General features: G+C 51.5%; 1 protein-coding gene across 8 annotated transcripts in view; it reads left to right on the top strand.

The window, feature by feature from the left end:
- The window catches only part of Fbrsl1 (fibrosin like 1), an 84369-nt gene that overhangs the window by 3871 nt on the left and 65388 nt on the right, over window positions 1–15110 (top strand). For 7 of the 8 annotated variants that reach the window (XM_021186670.2, XM_029533493.1, XM_029533489.1 and 4 more), the window contains exon 2: window positions 11129–11329. In XM_021186670.2, coding sequence (XP_021042329.1) covers window positions 11129–11329 — 201 coding nt within the window. Of the gene's footprint in view, window positions 1–11128; window positions 11330–12093; window positions 14456–15110 lie in introns of those variants that run through there. The other variant, XM_021186672.2, reaches the window with a different exon arrangement.

Raw genomic sequence — 15110 nt, 5'->3', positions numbered from 1 at the left:
AGAGGCAGGTGGATTTCTGAGTTCGAGGCCAGCCTGGTCTACAAAGTGAGTTCCAGGACAGCCAGAGCTATACAGAGAAACCCTGTCTCAAAAAAGTTTGTGACAGGGCATGGTGGTGCACACTTCCTTAATCCCAGAGACAGAGGCACGTGGATCTCTGAGTTCCAGGACAGCCAGGGCTATGTAGAGAGACTGTGTGTGTGCTGGGGGGTGGGGGTGGGGGTGGGGAGGTGAGGAGCCTAAAAGAGCCAAAGTCTCAGCCTAGCTGATAGCTACCAGTCTGCTGTGACCGCTGAGAATGGCTGAGCAGCAAACTAGACCAGGGGGTTTATCACGAGTCTCGTGTGGACACAGCTTGGGAAAGCTGTGTCCGCCCTGGCTGTGTTCTGGGGTGGGTGGTCCTGTGAGCTGCTGGTAGGCTGGGTAAGGAGTGCCCCATATGGTTCAGGATCTGTATCCCCTGCCATGTCTGTGTTTGTACATAGCTGTGGGAACTGAGACCAGACTGACACCTAGGTGAGGAGAGAAGAGAGCTATGGCAGGTGGCATTCCCATTTAGGAGTCTGTGGTACCTCCTCGTGTCTGCTTCCTGGCGTGAGGTTCAGTGTGTGCACTTGCTTGGTCCCGGGTCTGAAGCCTGGAGCCTAACCTTTTCTGTACCGGACATTCATGGGTAGTGTTGATTCTACAGCTGTGAGGGGTGAGGGAAAGACCAGTTCCTCTGAGGGGCATGAATGGACACAGCATGTGAAAACAAGGCCACCTCAGGCCCTTTGGCCTATATGAATGCACAATGCACCTTGGGCAGCCTGTCCAGTGCCAAGGCCTTGTCTGAGTAGATAGCCTTGCTGGCACCCCTTCTCCCCAACTGTATAGTTTTTAGGAGGGTCTCATTTATCTGTCTCTTGGAAACCCTTTACCTGTGGATATGGAAAGCTTTTCTTTTTAGCTTATTGGGCCTGTTAACCTCTTGGCTTGAGCTTCTCTATACATCTGGATCCTATGGCCACATCTGCCTCCCTTGAGTCCTCATATATACTCACTATAAACCTAGACCTTGGCTTGCTGCTACTGGAAGCCTCTTTTTCCAACTGTCTGCTTGCACAGTACTGCCTATCCCAGCGGGGCCCTTTCTGCTCCTAGTCTGCCCCTCAGGAGACAGCAGGCATCTGTGTTCTGTTCCTTCTCTCTCCACCACTGACCCACCACTGCCATCCACACCCCCCACCAGATTCAGATCTGCATGAACAGTGCTCTAGGAACAGGCCTAGTGTGGCACCCAGAGGAGACTGAGCCAGCCGTGGTCGTCAAAGCAGGGCTCTGAGAGTGGTTCCTTGGTCATCCTAGCCTTGAATTTGCTGTGTAGCTGATAACTTGTCCTGTCTCCCGAGTGCTGGGATAAGAAACGTATATCATAGCAGATTTGGTGTGGACATGCTAGGCAGATGATCCACCACTTGAATTGCATTCCTAGCCCCTTGACCATTCTTGAATGAGTAGAATTTTGTTTTATTTATTTCTTACACTTCTCCCCTCAATTCCTTTTTTTTTAACCCCCTCGAGACAGGGTTTCTCTGTGTAGCCCTGGCTGTCCTGGAACTCACTCTGTAGACCAGGCTGGCCTTGAACTCAGAAATCCACTTACCTCTGCCTCCCGAGTGCTAGAATTAAAGGCGTGTGCCACCACCCAGCCTTCCCTCAATTCTTGTTCTGCTTCAGTGAGAAAGCCATTTTTCCGAAGCTGTTCCCTTGCTCCTAGGCTGTATACTCTTTTTTTTTTTTTTTTTTGGTTTTTCGAGACAGGGTTTCTCTGTGTAGCCCTGGCTGTCCTGGAACTCACTCTGTAGACCAGGCTGGCCACGAACTCAGAAATCTGCCTGCCTCTGCCTCCCGAGTGCTGGGATTAAAGGCGTGCGCCACCATGCCCAGCTAGTGCTCTTGATTCTCATTAGGTCCTCCAGCACTTGACTCTGGTCATCTTGCTTTTGTTTATAACCGTAAATTTACTCTGCTGTCAGTTTGTCATTTCATCTTGCATTTCTTAATGCTAGAGCCATGGATTGATGGTGTTTCTCTGGCATCTTTCTTTGCCTTGTGGTGAGGACCCTCTAATTTTGGTTCTGATGTGTAGCATTTAATGGGGACACTGTTCTTGAAGCACCTTCCTGGGCCTTGCTCACTGAGCCTGGGCTTGTTTATGGGATCCAGTAACATTTCAATTGTGAGCTCTTGCAGGTGTCTGGATCCCCAGAGAGGGTTGTGTGTATGGGGGTAGTCTGTTCCAGGTTTTGCTATGAGCTTTGCTGCTGTATTCCTGGTGGGATTGGTCTAAGACTGTCTTGTTCTGCCAGCTCTACTGGATTGAGAATTTCTCTTTTTTTCCTGCACTCTAGATTAGCTACTTCTTTTACTAGACAAAATTCTCAGGTTTCTGAATCCAGCCTTATTAACTGGTCATTGTGGTTCGTGGTGGGGACTGGCTTTCAGTCAGGAAGCCTATCAGGAGGCAGCTTATAAGCAGAAGCTAAGACCTGGTATGCACATGGTACATAGCAGTGCCCGTCTGCTAAGGCACCTCACCCAAGCTATAGTGTTCAGAAGTCTGGGAGGGGCCTATCCACTCAAGTCCCAGGGACCCAAGCCGCTCACCTCAGGAACCCAAGCCACTCACCTCGGTACCTCTCCATCCAGACTCACAGTCATTGGACAACTAGCTTCCTTGTTCTCTTCTATGAGCTGCCCGCTCCTGCCAAGATGATCCATGCTTGAACCAGGCCCAGTGTTAGCCTACAGCTCTTCTACTTGCTGCTAGGTGGGTTAGAACCTCCACTCCCACACGTGCTTGGGTGTGGTTTTGGCTTCCAGCTCTGGTTGATGGTATGGGGGTAGGAGGGATGTGATGGAGGCTGTGGCTAGGGTAGAGTAGGAAACCAGTCAGAACATTACGCTGGGACAGCAGGTACCTGGCTCTCACTCATCAGCCTGTAGGCCCCAGAGCTCTGTTTTGTAGCCATCCATGTGGAATTTTGCCCCTGTGGTCTTCCAGAGGTGTGTGTGCAGTGTCACCTGTGCCAGGAACTACTTTTCTCTGTAATCAAAACAGAAGGCAGCCCTTGACTATAGAGGCTAAGCCTAAGGGTGTGTGGAGTAGATCTGCTTCATCCAGCAAAGAGGGCATGCTGATTCTGACATTCTAACAAATTCAGATTGGTAAGGCTCTAGAGGGCTTGAGGGAGGGTGATGCCACCTAGGCCCACTCTTTGCCAGGAGCCTGTTCTCAGCCCTCTGAACTGCAGGTTAGAAAGGATCCTTTTGTTTCAGTTTGCAGGACTGGAAGTCCCTAAGTTTATAACCGGTGAGGCTTTGGCATCCCATCAGACTTCATCCGGTCTCTGGCTATAGGTTTGTCTCAGCACATGAGCAGGCAGGCGAAAAAGGCATAGAATGGTAGGTCTCAGGTCCCCTTGAAGTGAACCAGCCAAAGTACAGCTGGGAGAGGAGAGGGGGTGCTGGTGGCTTTTTGGGGGTGGTTGGTCATTGTGTACAGGTTAGAAAGTGTCCATTTTAGATTGGCATGTATGGAGGCTGGGGCAGGAGGTCACCAAAGTACCCAAGATAGCTTCTTAAACCAGTGCGAGATGAGTGTTGTGGGTACTCGGGGATGCTCTAGGCCATGTTCTGTCCGAGACACTAAGAAAGGTATTAGTACTGCTCACCACAACATGAGCTTTTCTGTGTGGTTTCTATTGAGAGTTGGATGGACAGGTGCCAGTTGTAGCAGGTGTGCACTCGGGTGACTCCTTCTAGATGCCTGGCATGGCATGGCATGGCCTGACAGCCCAGCTGATTCTCAGTTGAAGCAGCTGCCCCAGTGGTACCTGCATATGCTGCTGTTGTACCGGCCAATCCCTCTGGCTGTAAGGAGTAGGGGAGTGTGTCAGTTTCTGAGGCATAGCTGTTCCTCAGAGGAAACCCTAGCCTTGTTGCTTATGGCAGAACCAGGTCAGTGCCACACTGTCTTCAGGATACAGGTGTTTGGAGGATTTCACGTGGTGCTATCCTCTTGGTAGCCTCTGAAGAGGCTGCAGTGGTGTTCTCATCCTCGTGCAGAAACAGGCACAGACAGAATAAGACTTTTTCAAAGTGTAGACTGCTGGTGAGTCACTGAGATTCAGGCATAGATTCCTAGAGAGTGTGGCCTTTTGTTCCTGCTTTGTCCCATGTTGGCATCTGACTGACCAGCTGACTCCTGGCGTCCATGGCCGGCTCTTTGTTTGCATTTCTCTCTGCACCTTCTTCTCCACCCTGACAATTTCCTCATCTTCAAAAGGCCCAGGCTCTTCTCTTTAAAAGCCAGATTTCTCACAGGGATCCTTCTCACTGCCCTGACCACACTGCCCCCTCAGACCCTGGCTCTGGGGGTCCTGCTTCTACTGTATAGGGCTTGGGTTGCCTTTGACCAGATTCTGTTTTGTATGACCTGCCTGTCCCTCATTCATGTTGCCAATACACTTAGAACTGGGACTGAATGGCCCAGACCCAGACAGGGAGGGAGCACAGTGACTGCCCAGGAGGAGCAAGTGGCTTTTTTCTCTCTCTCTCTCTCTCTCTCTCTCTCTCTCCTCTTTTTTTTTTTTTTTTTGGTTTTTCGAGACAGGGTTTCTCTGTATAGCCCTGGCTGTCCTGGAACTCAATTTATAGACCAGGTTGGCCTCGAACTCAGAAATCCGCCTACCTCTGCCTCCCAAGTGCTGGGACTAAAGGCGTGCACCACAACTCCCGGCTAACTGGCTTCTTTTGATTGAGGTGAGGTGGTGATATTTTTCACTATCCCTAGCTTCCCCCTTCATCTGAGATAGGGATTGGTCAAGCAGAGTTGGGAATATTCTTGCTTCTCAAAGCTCCAATTCTAGGGTTCCAGGAGCACCATGAGCCTTTCTCAGGGCTCTACCCATCCCCCAGCAGTACAGTCACTGTCTCCTAGCTTCTAGGAAGAGGCCCTTTGCCCCCAGCCTTGCCAGCCAGGAGTAGCTGGGAAGTCTGTGAACTGCTTGGGAAAACCTTCTTCCTGCTCTGGCCTTAGTTCCTTATCTGCAGGGAGGGTAATGAGGCAGCGTGTCCTTATTCTCCCTGCCAGCCACTGGACACTAGGGTGAGAGACCTGTGATGCACATGCTTAGATTCCTCCGAGTCTGCCTTTCAGACTCAGTCTACCCCAGGTAGGCAGACACTGCTGGACCACAACTTACTGTGGACTCCAGTGCAGAGAGGAGAGCAGGCCCTTTCCCCTTCCCGACCCATTTTCGTCCACCCAGATCCTTGCATGTCCCAGGCTTGTGGCATCAGAAATATGTCCCAGGTTGGCTTCAGCTGCCCCTGTACTACAGAAGAGGCTTTGGGGACACCCTGGATGACAGCTGAGCAGCAGCTGGGCTGAAGCTTGGAGGGGCCTGGAGTGTGACAGAAGTCAGACTCCAGTGAGGTGTGTCTTCCCAGGGCTTAGAGGAGAGGATGGCTTGTTGACCTGCCTTGTCTCTGGCTAGAGAGGATAGGCCAAGAAAAATGACTTAGGGGAGACTGTCCCTCAGGGACGGGTACGGGCCTCATGGGAGAGCACTGAGGGTCCAGTCTATCCTGACTAGGGCAGAGGGACTTGAAGACCACCCCTCCCAGGATAGATACCCTGGAGCAGGTGTCAGCCATATATGCAAGGGGTCTTCTGCCCTAGAGCCCCAGACCTTCTCCCCTCCTTTCCTGCCTTTGCCACACCAGTTGAAATTTGTTTCTGCTCTGGGACCACTTTGTTCATTTGGTTTCCCACTCCTTTTAACTATCCTCACTCAAATCTACATAATCTAATTTCTTGTTTTTAGGACCGTGGGAAATTCTGTGTCTAGAGTACACAGACCCTACATTCTCATAAAGAGTGGCCCCAAGCAGGCCATGGAGTTAGTCCTGAGATCCCATAGGTCCTGCCTATGTGCGCTCCCCTTTCTAGCAAATTGCTAGCTACCTGTAGGACATCTCTCTCATTGACTTTGCCCTACAGCTCAGTCCTCATAGCAGCTCAGAAATGGGATCAGAGAACAAGAGTGTGGTCTGTCTGAACGGACCATGACCTTTCAGCAGATTGGAGCTGGAAGGAAGGGAATGTTAGACTGTGCATGCATTGACTGTGGAGGCTGATTCAAAACTATTGCCCAGGCCAGCAACAGGGACATGAGCTTGTAAAGGGTCACACTCGGTTGGTAATAGCATGGTGTGGACCCCAAGCACGTAGCTCTTGAGGGTTGGTCTATTGCTATGTATTGCAATGCTAAATTCTAACGGTAAGTCTAGGCCTAGGCATAACTTACAAGCTTTTCTTATGCAAACCTTGTTCCTTTATTTAAAACTATTGGTTAATTTCGTGGGGCGGAGCACCCTCTGGGAGGCTGGGGGGGGGGGAATTTGGGAGTGGAACCATGACTGGAATGTAAATCAATAAAAACAGGGAAAAGGCCTATTGGTTAAATAAAATTAGCTGCAGCCAATTACTGGGGGGATTAGAGGTAGGTAGGTTTGGGTTAACCTGGATGGAGGATGAGAACTTGAGGAGAAAGGAAGCCACCACAAGGAGAGAGCATGAACACATGGCCAGGAGAAACAGCAAGTATCTGGGATATACTGCTGGGAGGTGGCCAGGCAGCAGTTGGAAAGTTGATTAGGGGTTATTAAACACCCCCCACCCCGTCCCAGTAATTGTCAAAGCCAAATAAAATCATCGTAGTCTGAATCTCATTTATTTGTAAGCTAGTTGGGGATAAGCTTAAATTGTTTTTTGTTTACTACAAGTGACCTGCGTGCTTCCATGTCTGGTTACAGCTCCTCCCTGAATAGTACCGCTAAGTCGGTGCTTCATACCTTCTTCAGCTCCTCCCTGAATAGTACCGCTGATGTCGGTGCTTCATACCTTCTTCAGCTCCTCCCTGAATAGTGCCGCTAAGTCGGTGCTTCATACCTTCTTCAGCTCCTCCCTGAATAGTGCCGCTGATGTCGGTGCTTCATACCTTCTTCAGCTCCTCCCTGAATAGTGCCGCTGATGTAGGTGCTTCATACCTTCTTCAGCTCCTCCCTGAATAGTACCGCTGATGTCGGTGCTTCATACCTCCCTGCACCTTGTTTAGATAGAGCAAGGTCTGCTTTGTCTCCAGGTGACCCTCTGCTTAGTGTGGTGCATAGTGCAGCCACTGGACTGAGATCTGAAGAGATGGTTCTTTCCCAGAACTTTGGTGGGTGGAATGCTCAGGATACTTTGCAAAGCAGTTGAGGGATGAGCTGGGGCCCATGGACCCCTTGCTGCTCTGGCCTCCCCAACTTTTCCTGGACCCCAACACTATAGCACTAGCCCTGGAGTCACATGGTCCCTTTGCCTCCCCATTATCATGTGGCATCCACACTACTTACTTGGCCTATACACTAAACCTGTTGGCAGCTGGGTAGTGGGTATGGAGGTGATATCCATGAACTTGGAGATTTCAGAGATGGTGCATTGGTCTAGAGCCTTCTGGAGCAGGTAAGAGGTCATGAGGGCCCGTAGAGATGTCCGGAACATGTGACACAGGTTCTGTGAATGAAACTCAGTAGCCATTAGCAAAAGGTGTGAGCTGAGGAGAGGAAGATGTGAGTCAGAGCTCTTTTTGCAGCTGGAGAGGCAATTAGAAGCCGTGGTAGTTGGTGCTGCCTACAGGAGTCAGAACTGCAGGGATCTAGTGAGTGGTTCATTGGAGTCCTGCCTGCAGCCCAGAGAACAAGCAAGCAGGTAGGTTCAGCAGGAGGTGAAGTGTGAGGGCTGCTGGGATCTTTCTGTAAACTTACTTTTATTTCATGTTCATTGGTGTTTTGTCTTTATGAGGGTCTAGGGTTCCCTGGCTGGAGTTACAGACAGCTGCAATCTGCCATATGGGTGTTGGGAACCTGGGTTCTCTTGAAGAACAGCTACTGCTTTTAACCACTGAGTTATCTCTCCAACTCCTGTGTGTGGGTGTGTGTTTGTCTTTTTTTTTTCCCCTCCTTTTATCCAAGACAGGGTTTCTCTGTATAGTCCTGGCTGTCCTGGAACTCACTCTGTAGACCAAGCTGGCCTCAGAGATCTGCCTGCCTCTGCTTCTTTCTCTGAGTGCTGGTCTTAAAGGTGTATGCCACCATCACTACCCAGCTGGGGCTGCTGGGATTTTTAAATAGTTGGTTTGGTCAGAAGGGGTCCTTGAATGCTGACGCAGTGGTTGCCTATCTATGTAAGGTTCCTGGGCTCCAGAATCAGCCTTCTGTGGTCAATATAGTCACGTGTGTTGGGAAGCTGGGAGCAAGGTTTCAAACAGACTGTTCCTGGGTCAGGCCTCTTTGCTTTGTCTTGGGCTTGTTGGTTGGTCACAGGAGTAGGCGTGAGCATGTACCTTCTTGGCTAAAAGGAGTGGGGCTGAGCCTCGCTTGGGAGGGCCATGACAGCTTGGACCCCAAAGAGAAGCAAGTCTCATTGTGGTTGTTTTACTGCAGTGCAATTAGAAATTTTGTTGGTGTTGCATAGTAATAACACTTGGGAACAGTCACGTAAAGTTGCCATCAGAAAATTGAATGGGGAAGAGGGATGGGCAGTAGTGGTGCATGCAGATAGAAGCAGGCAGATCTCTGAGTTTGAGGCCAGTTTGGTCTAAATAGTGAGTTTTAGGACAACCAGAGCTACTCAGAGAAACACAGTCTCAAAACCAGAAAGGAAAAAGAGAAGATTGAGTGGGCAGTTTCCTTTGATAGGCACTCAGTGCTGACATTCTTTTGGAGGAGGGAAACAGGCTTGAAGCTGGCATATGATTGGGAGGCTGTTGCCACAGTGGGACCTTGTGTATGGAATTAAGTGTTGGTGGCTAACACTGATGCATATGGTAGTCAGATCTGCTGTGAGCTCCAGCTTACAGCTACAGGTCCTGGCCCGGTGAGCTCCCAGGTTTTGGCTTCTGCAGAAGTTTAGGGAGGAGCTGCATTCCCCAGAGGACTGGAGGAGGGTTTCCTAGCACAAGGCTCTAGGGGCACTAGAGACCAGGCTGTCTTTTTGGTTGGCTTTTTTGAGCCTTTAATGACTTTAAAGGTATTCAGTACTGGCTTTATATCCATCCAGTGAGTATCTCACAGAATGCCTAAGACTCTGACTTGTGGCTGCACAACCTCTTTGAGCTTCAGTATTTAACCAGTAGGGGGAGGTAGATTGTAGAACAGCTAAAGGCAGCCCTGTATTGTGTGTTATTTCCCTTTGATCTGAGTATAGCTCAGGCCAGTGAGGATCCCTTCCCTCACTGGTGCTCCAAAAAGTCGGGGCTTTTAGAGATGGGTTCTACTGGGCAGAGTTGTGATCAGACAGACAGAATGATCCAAGATAGGCCAGATGGTGCTCTTTTTGTTTTGTTTTTGTTTTTCTGAGATGGGGTTTCCTGGAACTCACTCTGTAAACCAGGCTGGTCTCAAACTCACAAAAGTCCATCCACCTGCCTCTGCCTCCTAGTGTTGGAATTAAAGGCATGCATTGCTAGGCCCAGCCTCTTACACTTTCTGTGCTCTCTCCTAATATGTCAGGTGGTAGTGAGTTGAAACCCGGAGTTTCAGAAGTGAGGTTTGATGACAGCCCTGCCAGTACCCCTTGAGTTATCTCTGTTCTCTCAGGCTACTGTACATACATATTCATGAAGGAAAATTAGAAGGTCTCTTCTCTTAGGGCAGGGGCTGGCTGCTGTCACTCACCAGCCCTTCCCTAGTCTAAAGGGGATAGATGACCAATAAGACAATCCCATATATGAGATGAGACCATAGAGTTTACCAGCTGAATTGAAGGGGCCAGTAGAGTCTTTTGTCTTTTTAAAAAGAAAAGTGCCAGCCGGGCGTGGTGGCACCCGCCTTTGATCCCAGCACTGGGGGGGGGGGAGAGGCAGGCAGATTTTTGAGTTCAAGGCCAGCCTGGTCTACAGAGTGAGTTCCAGGACAGCCAAGGCTACACAGAGAAACCCTGTCTGGAAAAACAAAACAAAACGAAAAGAAGCAAAGTGCCAAATAGATGCAGAGGGAGGATAGTCGATTTAAACCTGAGGCCTGGTTCTGCAGCCACATGGCTGTCAGCATCCCTCTCTATTTCTTCTTCCCTTGAAGTCAGGGCTTGCCTCTAGGACTGGCATCCTATTCAGGCTGTTATTGTTTAGTGTCCATTAAGTTGACCTCAGTTTGTTTAGACTTGGGTCTAATACACCCTGAAGAAAGCACCATGTCAGCTATATATAACATCAGAGTCTGTAAATCTTTGCTTTTGCACATCTTAGCCCCTAGCAACAGGGCAGTTTGACAGCCCAGGACCCTTGTGGGAAAGTGACTAGACAGTCTGCAGTGAGGGGACAATGAGGACAGGACCTGCAAATACTTGTGTATACTGCCAGGAGGTCCTTATACTCAGCCCTGACCTGTCCAAGGCAGGGAGGCAAGCCAGGAAATTCAAATCTTCTATCTCTGGGAGGAAGAGGCATGGTAGCTCTCCCCTGGCTTCCTCATGGTGTTCCCTTACATACAGACTTTCCATTTGTGTTTTTCTGTAGACCTCTTCACTGGCCACTGCTTTGGGGGGAGTACATGTCAGTGTTTACCTCACTTCTGCGCCACCATTTGGGATCAGTGCTGGCCATTGCTGCAGAAGTGGGGGCCCCAGAGACAGGCCAGATGACCATAATGACCTTAAAAATCTGACGATAGTTGGCAAGACTCTTTAGTCACCTAGGAATAAAGTATGTCAGCTGGGACGAATTGTAGGGAATTGGGGTCACCTGAGAGGGTAACTTCCTGTGGGGAGTTTGATGTTGCCAGGGGACATTTCCTGGGTGTCACCTGATGAGCCCCAGGCCAACATGTCATCTCAGAGTATGCCAAAAGTGAAGATCCTACAGTGCTGTATACTGGACCCTGGGGACTTAGGGCCTCACACATCATCTACCCATTACCTGTCCATTCTCCTTTAAACATGGCCTTTCTAGGTTAGAGGCTCCTTACGCTCAGGAATCACCATACATGGCTTCCTAGGATGTTTCCACAGGTTGACAGGCATTTCCTTTTTCCTCTGCAGAAGGATATGGCTCTGAAGCCACATGAGCGGAAGGAGAAATGGGATCAACGCCTCGTGAAGAAGCCCCGAGAGTCAGAAAACTGCCCATCTGCGGAGCTGAGTGAGAACAGGCAGCCCCTGGAGGTGGGCAGTCCAGGACAGGATGCGGAGCCCTCTTGTGATGAAGGGACTAGGAAGGTCCCTTTGCAGCCCTCCAAACAGGTGAGCATTCTGTGCCCTTCCTTACTTAAGACCTCTGCAATTGTGGGATCTGCACCAGGACCAAACACAAACCTGGACCCCACCCTTCGGCATTTGGCCTGCCTGGCAATGCACTCCATCGTTGCTGGGCTTGGGGTATGGGGTAGACAGGAGCCAGGCTGGTCACAGAGGTTCGGGGACCTGTCTGTCTGCCCAGCTGGAAAGGCCTGCCAGGCCAGTGCTATTGCTTCTCCCCAGGAGTACAGGGGTGTGTGCTGGCCAGGATGGGCGACAGTGCCAAGCTGATAGGCCGGCCCCGTTTCCCACTGCGTCCGTCAGGTTCCGCCGGCTAGGTGTCTGGAGACATCTAGAGTGTCTCTGTAAATGGATGTGGGGACCATGCTCCTGCTAAGAAAGGGGAGTGTTCAGCCAAAGGCTTCAGGTTGGTGGTCGAGGAGTGAGAGGAGAAACCAAGGAAAAGGATGGCCCCCTGGAGGAGCGTTCCTGCCCAGATGAGGTCTGTCAGAGCAGGTGGAAGCTGGGCTGGGCTGCCTGAGCATGGGTCTGTCCTGGGTCATGGCTCAGTGCTGCAGCTGCATTCTTCTGGGGACCCTTAAATCTGTGCCCTCTTCACAGAAAGGGGTTTTCTCTGCAGTTAAGCCTCTGCTCTGAGCTCCTTTGGGAATTGGGCTCTGGAGAGGGAATAGCATGTCTTGGGCCTGGGCAGGATGGGGGGTCCGCTGGCGCACCTGCCCAGGTGGACACATACTCTTTCTTCCATGCAGGTGTGCTCCCCAGAAGGGGGGCCGCTCCCAGCCAGCCCCTGGCACCAGAACGGCCCGGCCCAGCACCAGCAGCAGCAACAGCTCAGCCAGTCCAGCCAGCCCCAGGGGCCCCTCCCAGCCCCGGGGCAGCCCTGCCAGCCCCAGCGGCCACCCCCGGGTCAGCGTGCTTGGCCCCATCGATCACTTCTAGGCTTGAGACAGCCCTGCCAGCCCCGGCGCCCACTTCTGGGCCCTGGTCAGCACCATCGTCCCCAGCTTCTGCTTCCGGCCCCAGATCAGCTCAGCCAGCCCCAGCGCTCACGCCTGGCTCAGCCCCGCACGCCTCTCTTGGCGCTTCCAGGCTCCAGGCAGCGCCTGCGGTCCATCCAAACTCCATGGCATCACTACCGCCCACTTCGGTCCCTGTTGACCTCGTGTCACCTCTGCCGGTCTCTACTGACCGTATGGCACCGTTGCCAACCTTTGCGGTCATGGACCACACTGTGTCCCTGTGACCAGCCCTGTAGGGCTACCACAGGACAGCGCTGCCAGCCCCCACAGTCTCTGCTAGTCCGGTGTCATCAGTGCCCTCGGACTCTCACCTTGCAACCACGCCGTCGTCCCACCAGCTGCCTTTCAGGCCAGTGCTGCTGCCCCCAGCGGGCACTCTTGGCCTCACGTCAGCAGAGCAAGCCCCATAGATCCCTCCTGGGCCAGCCTAGCTGCTCTCAACAGTCATCAGTGGGCTCCAAACAGCCTCAGCAATTAGTTGAAGGCCCAGAACAGACTAACCCTCCCAAGCCTGCCCTGCTGAGCCCTAGACAGTCACAACAACAGAAGTGCCCCCGTCTTAGCCCAGAGCAATCCCACATACCCAAACAGCCNCTCATGGGCCCAAAGAAGCCCCTGCGGTCACTTCTGGGTCCAAACCAGCCTCGAAAACCTCAACTGTTACTTCCTCTTCCTGATAGCCCTTCACTTCTAGGGCAGCCAGGCCTGCCCCCCCCCTGCCCCCAGCCTCTTCTGGGGCCCCTTTGTCAGCTGAGACGGCAATCCCTGCTGGGACTGGTGCCAGCTCGTCATCCCCGGCCTTCGATATTGGGCCATCCCTTCAGGCCCCTGAGGTCACAGTGGCCTCCACACTCTGCCCCAGGGGTGGCCCGCCAAGCCCCATTTGTGAGTCCTGGAGCTTGAGGCTTGTAGATAACTTCCTGGGTGAGTTTGTTAAGCTACAGTTGGACCGCACTAGTGAGAACTGGCTCTCTGTAAGCCTAAGATGGTTTCCCAGACTGCCCCAACGCTGTTTCCAGACTACTTTGGCTGATTGGGCCCATCGCATCAGAAGGAGAGATGAACTCCATGTCATCCCACTGTCCCCTCCATGGGTATCGGGCCTCTTGGTGTTACTGTGCTCCTCACATACACTGCTTTGTGATTGACAACTCCTAGGAGAGGTTACACGGCCACCCTAAGGACTTGGAGCTGTTGGGATCCCTCAGCATCTTTTGGTGCCTCAATTGCCAACACTGTCTTTGCATCTCTGAGTCTCTCATGCATGTGTGCAGGTGTGAATGNTNTNTCTATGTATGCCTGTATGTGGTGGACATGTGTGATGAAGTGCCTGCCTAGGCCTCACTCTCCCATCTCCCCCTCACTCCCTCTTCCCACCAATGTAGTATTCCCTGCCCTGAGCACAGTGGCTTACTTGGCCACACTGTGGACTTGGTTGGCCAGGTTTCAGGTCAAAGTTTTCTTGGCTGTGGGATGATGCTAGTGTCACACTTGAAGATCCTCCAGTCACATGAGAGATGTGAAGGGGTGGTGACTTAGTGGCTGCTTCCCCACCTCTCAGGGCTCTTCCTCCACCCCAGAGGCATGGTAGGGCAGTTGGAAGCCACTATCTGAACTCTTTATTCCCATTATAACAGTGNTCAGCCCTGATTTTGACACCTGTTACTACAGAGACATCTTTGGGCCTGCCCTGTCCCACAGCCCGCACTACCTGTGATCAGGGGCTGTTTACCCCCGCCCCAGCCCCATCTCAGGGCAGCCCCACACTGGAACCCAAGTGGCTGTTTAGGCCCTGAAGGGGAAGTGACCAGAGCAGAGGACACTACTAGACTTGGAACTTCTGTGCTGGCTACCTGGGGTTCTTTGGGCTGAGCAGGCCAAGTTCCCCAGTCTTACCTGGTACCTNTTTACCCTGACTTTTTACCCACTTTCTGTTGTTAAACTACAGCCTCTGAACTGAGAATTTGGGACTTATTTTTCTGATTGTAAAAATAAAAAGTGCCATGCCATTTTTATAACATTGCTAGTGTTTTTTATTTTAATTTAAATAGATAATCTGTGCCCCGTGATTTATTCCGTTGAGTGTTTTTATGTATCTAGATTTGAATTTGCATTTACTAAGTGCTAGATTGAGGGTCCTGTGGGTCTGGGAAGGCACTGGCCTGGCCATGACCCAGGCATAGGTAATAGAGGTTTGAGGAGGATTCTGAATTAGGTGGGAGCTCTTGAGGGCAGGATTCATGTCCCTCTGAACCAATCCTACCCATGTCAGTGTTTTGAGAAGCATTGGTTGCATGAAGTGGCCCAAGGATCCTAGGGCCTGAGTTAAATTGCCCTGGACCTACAAGAGGTAGGGAAATCCTACCCCCACAACCTTTCTGGGTCCAGAAAGGTTGCCTGAGTCCAGAAAGTTCTTTTAGCATCCTCTGCTGCCCTCTTAGCCTAGTCCAGGGTTGAAAGACCGGTTAGTTGTTAGCATAGGTTGAGGTGGCCATGACCAGCCGGGTTTCTGCGCCTGGGAACTGGGGCTGGCATCGTGGACACTTGATAAAGAAGACTACTTGAACTCAGTGGGCCAGAGCTTAGCAGGTAGAGGTGCTTGTGCACTGGCCCCATCCCCGGACGCCACAAGGTGGCAGGAGAGAACAGACTCCTGAGAGCTGTTCTCAGACCTTCATAGCAGACACGGACACATGTATGCTTGCACTCAAATATATGTGTTTACACCATTAAAGACTACATACGCC

Source organism: Mus pahari, chromosome 23 (assembly GCF_900095145.1).
Source record: "Mus pahari chromosome 23, PAHARI_EIJ_v1.1, whole genome shotgun sequence".
Classification (NCBI taxonomy): Eukaryota; Metazoa; Chordata; class Mammalia; order Rodentia; family Muridae; genus Mus; species Mus pahari.
Note: the sequence above shows the minus strand (reverse complement) of the source record. Positions and strands in the feature narration are given on the sequence as shown.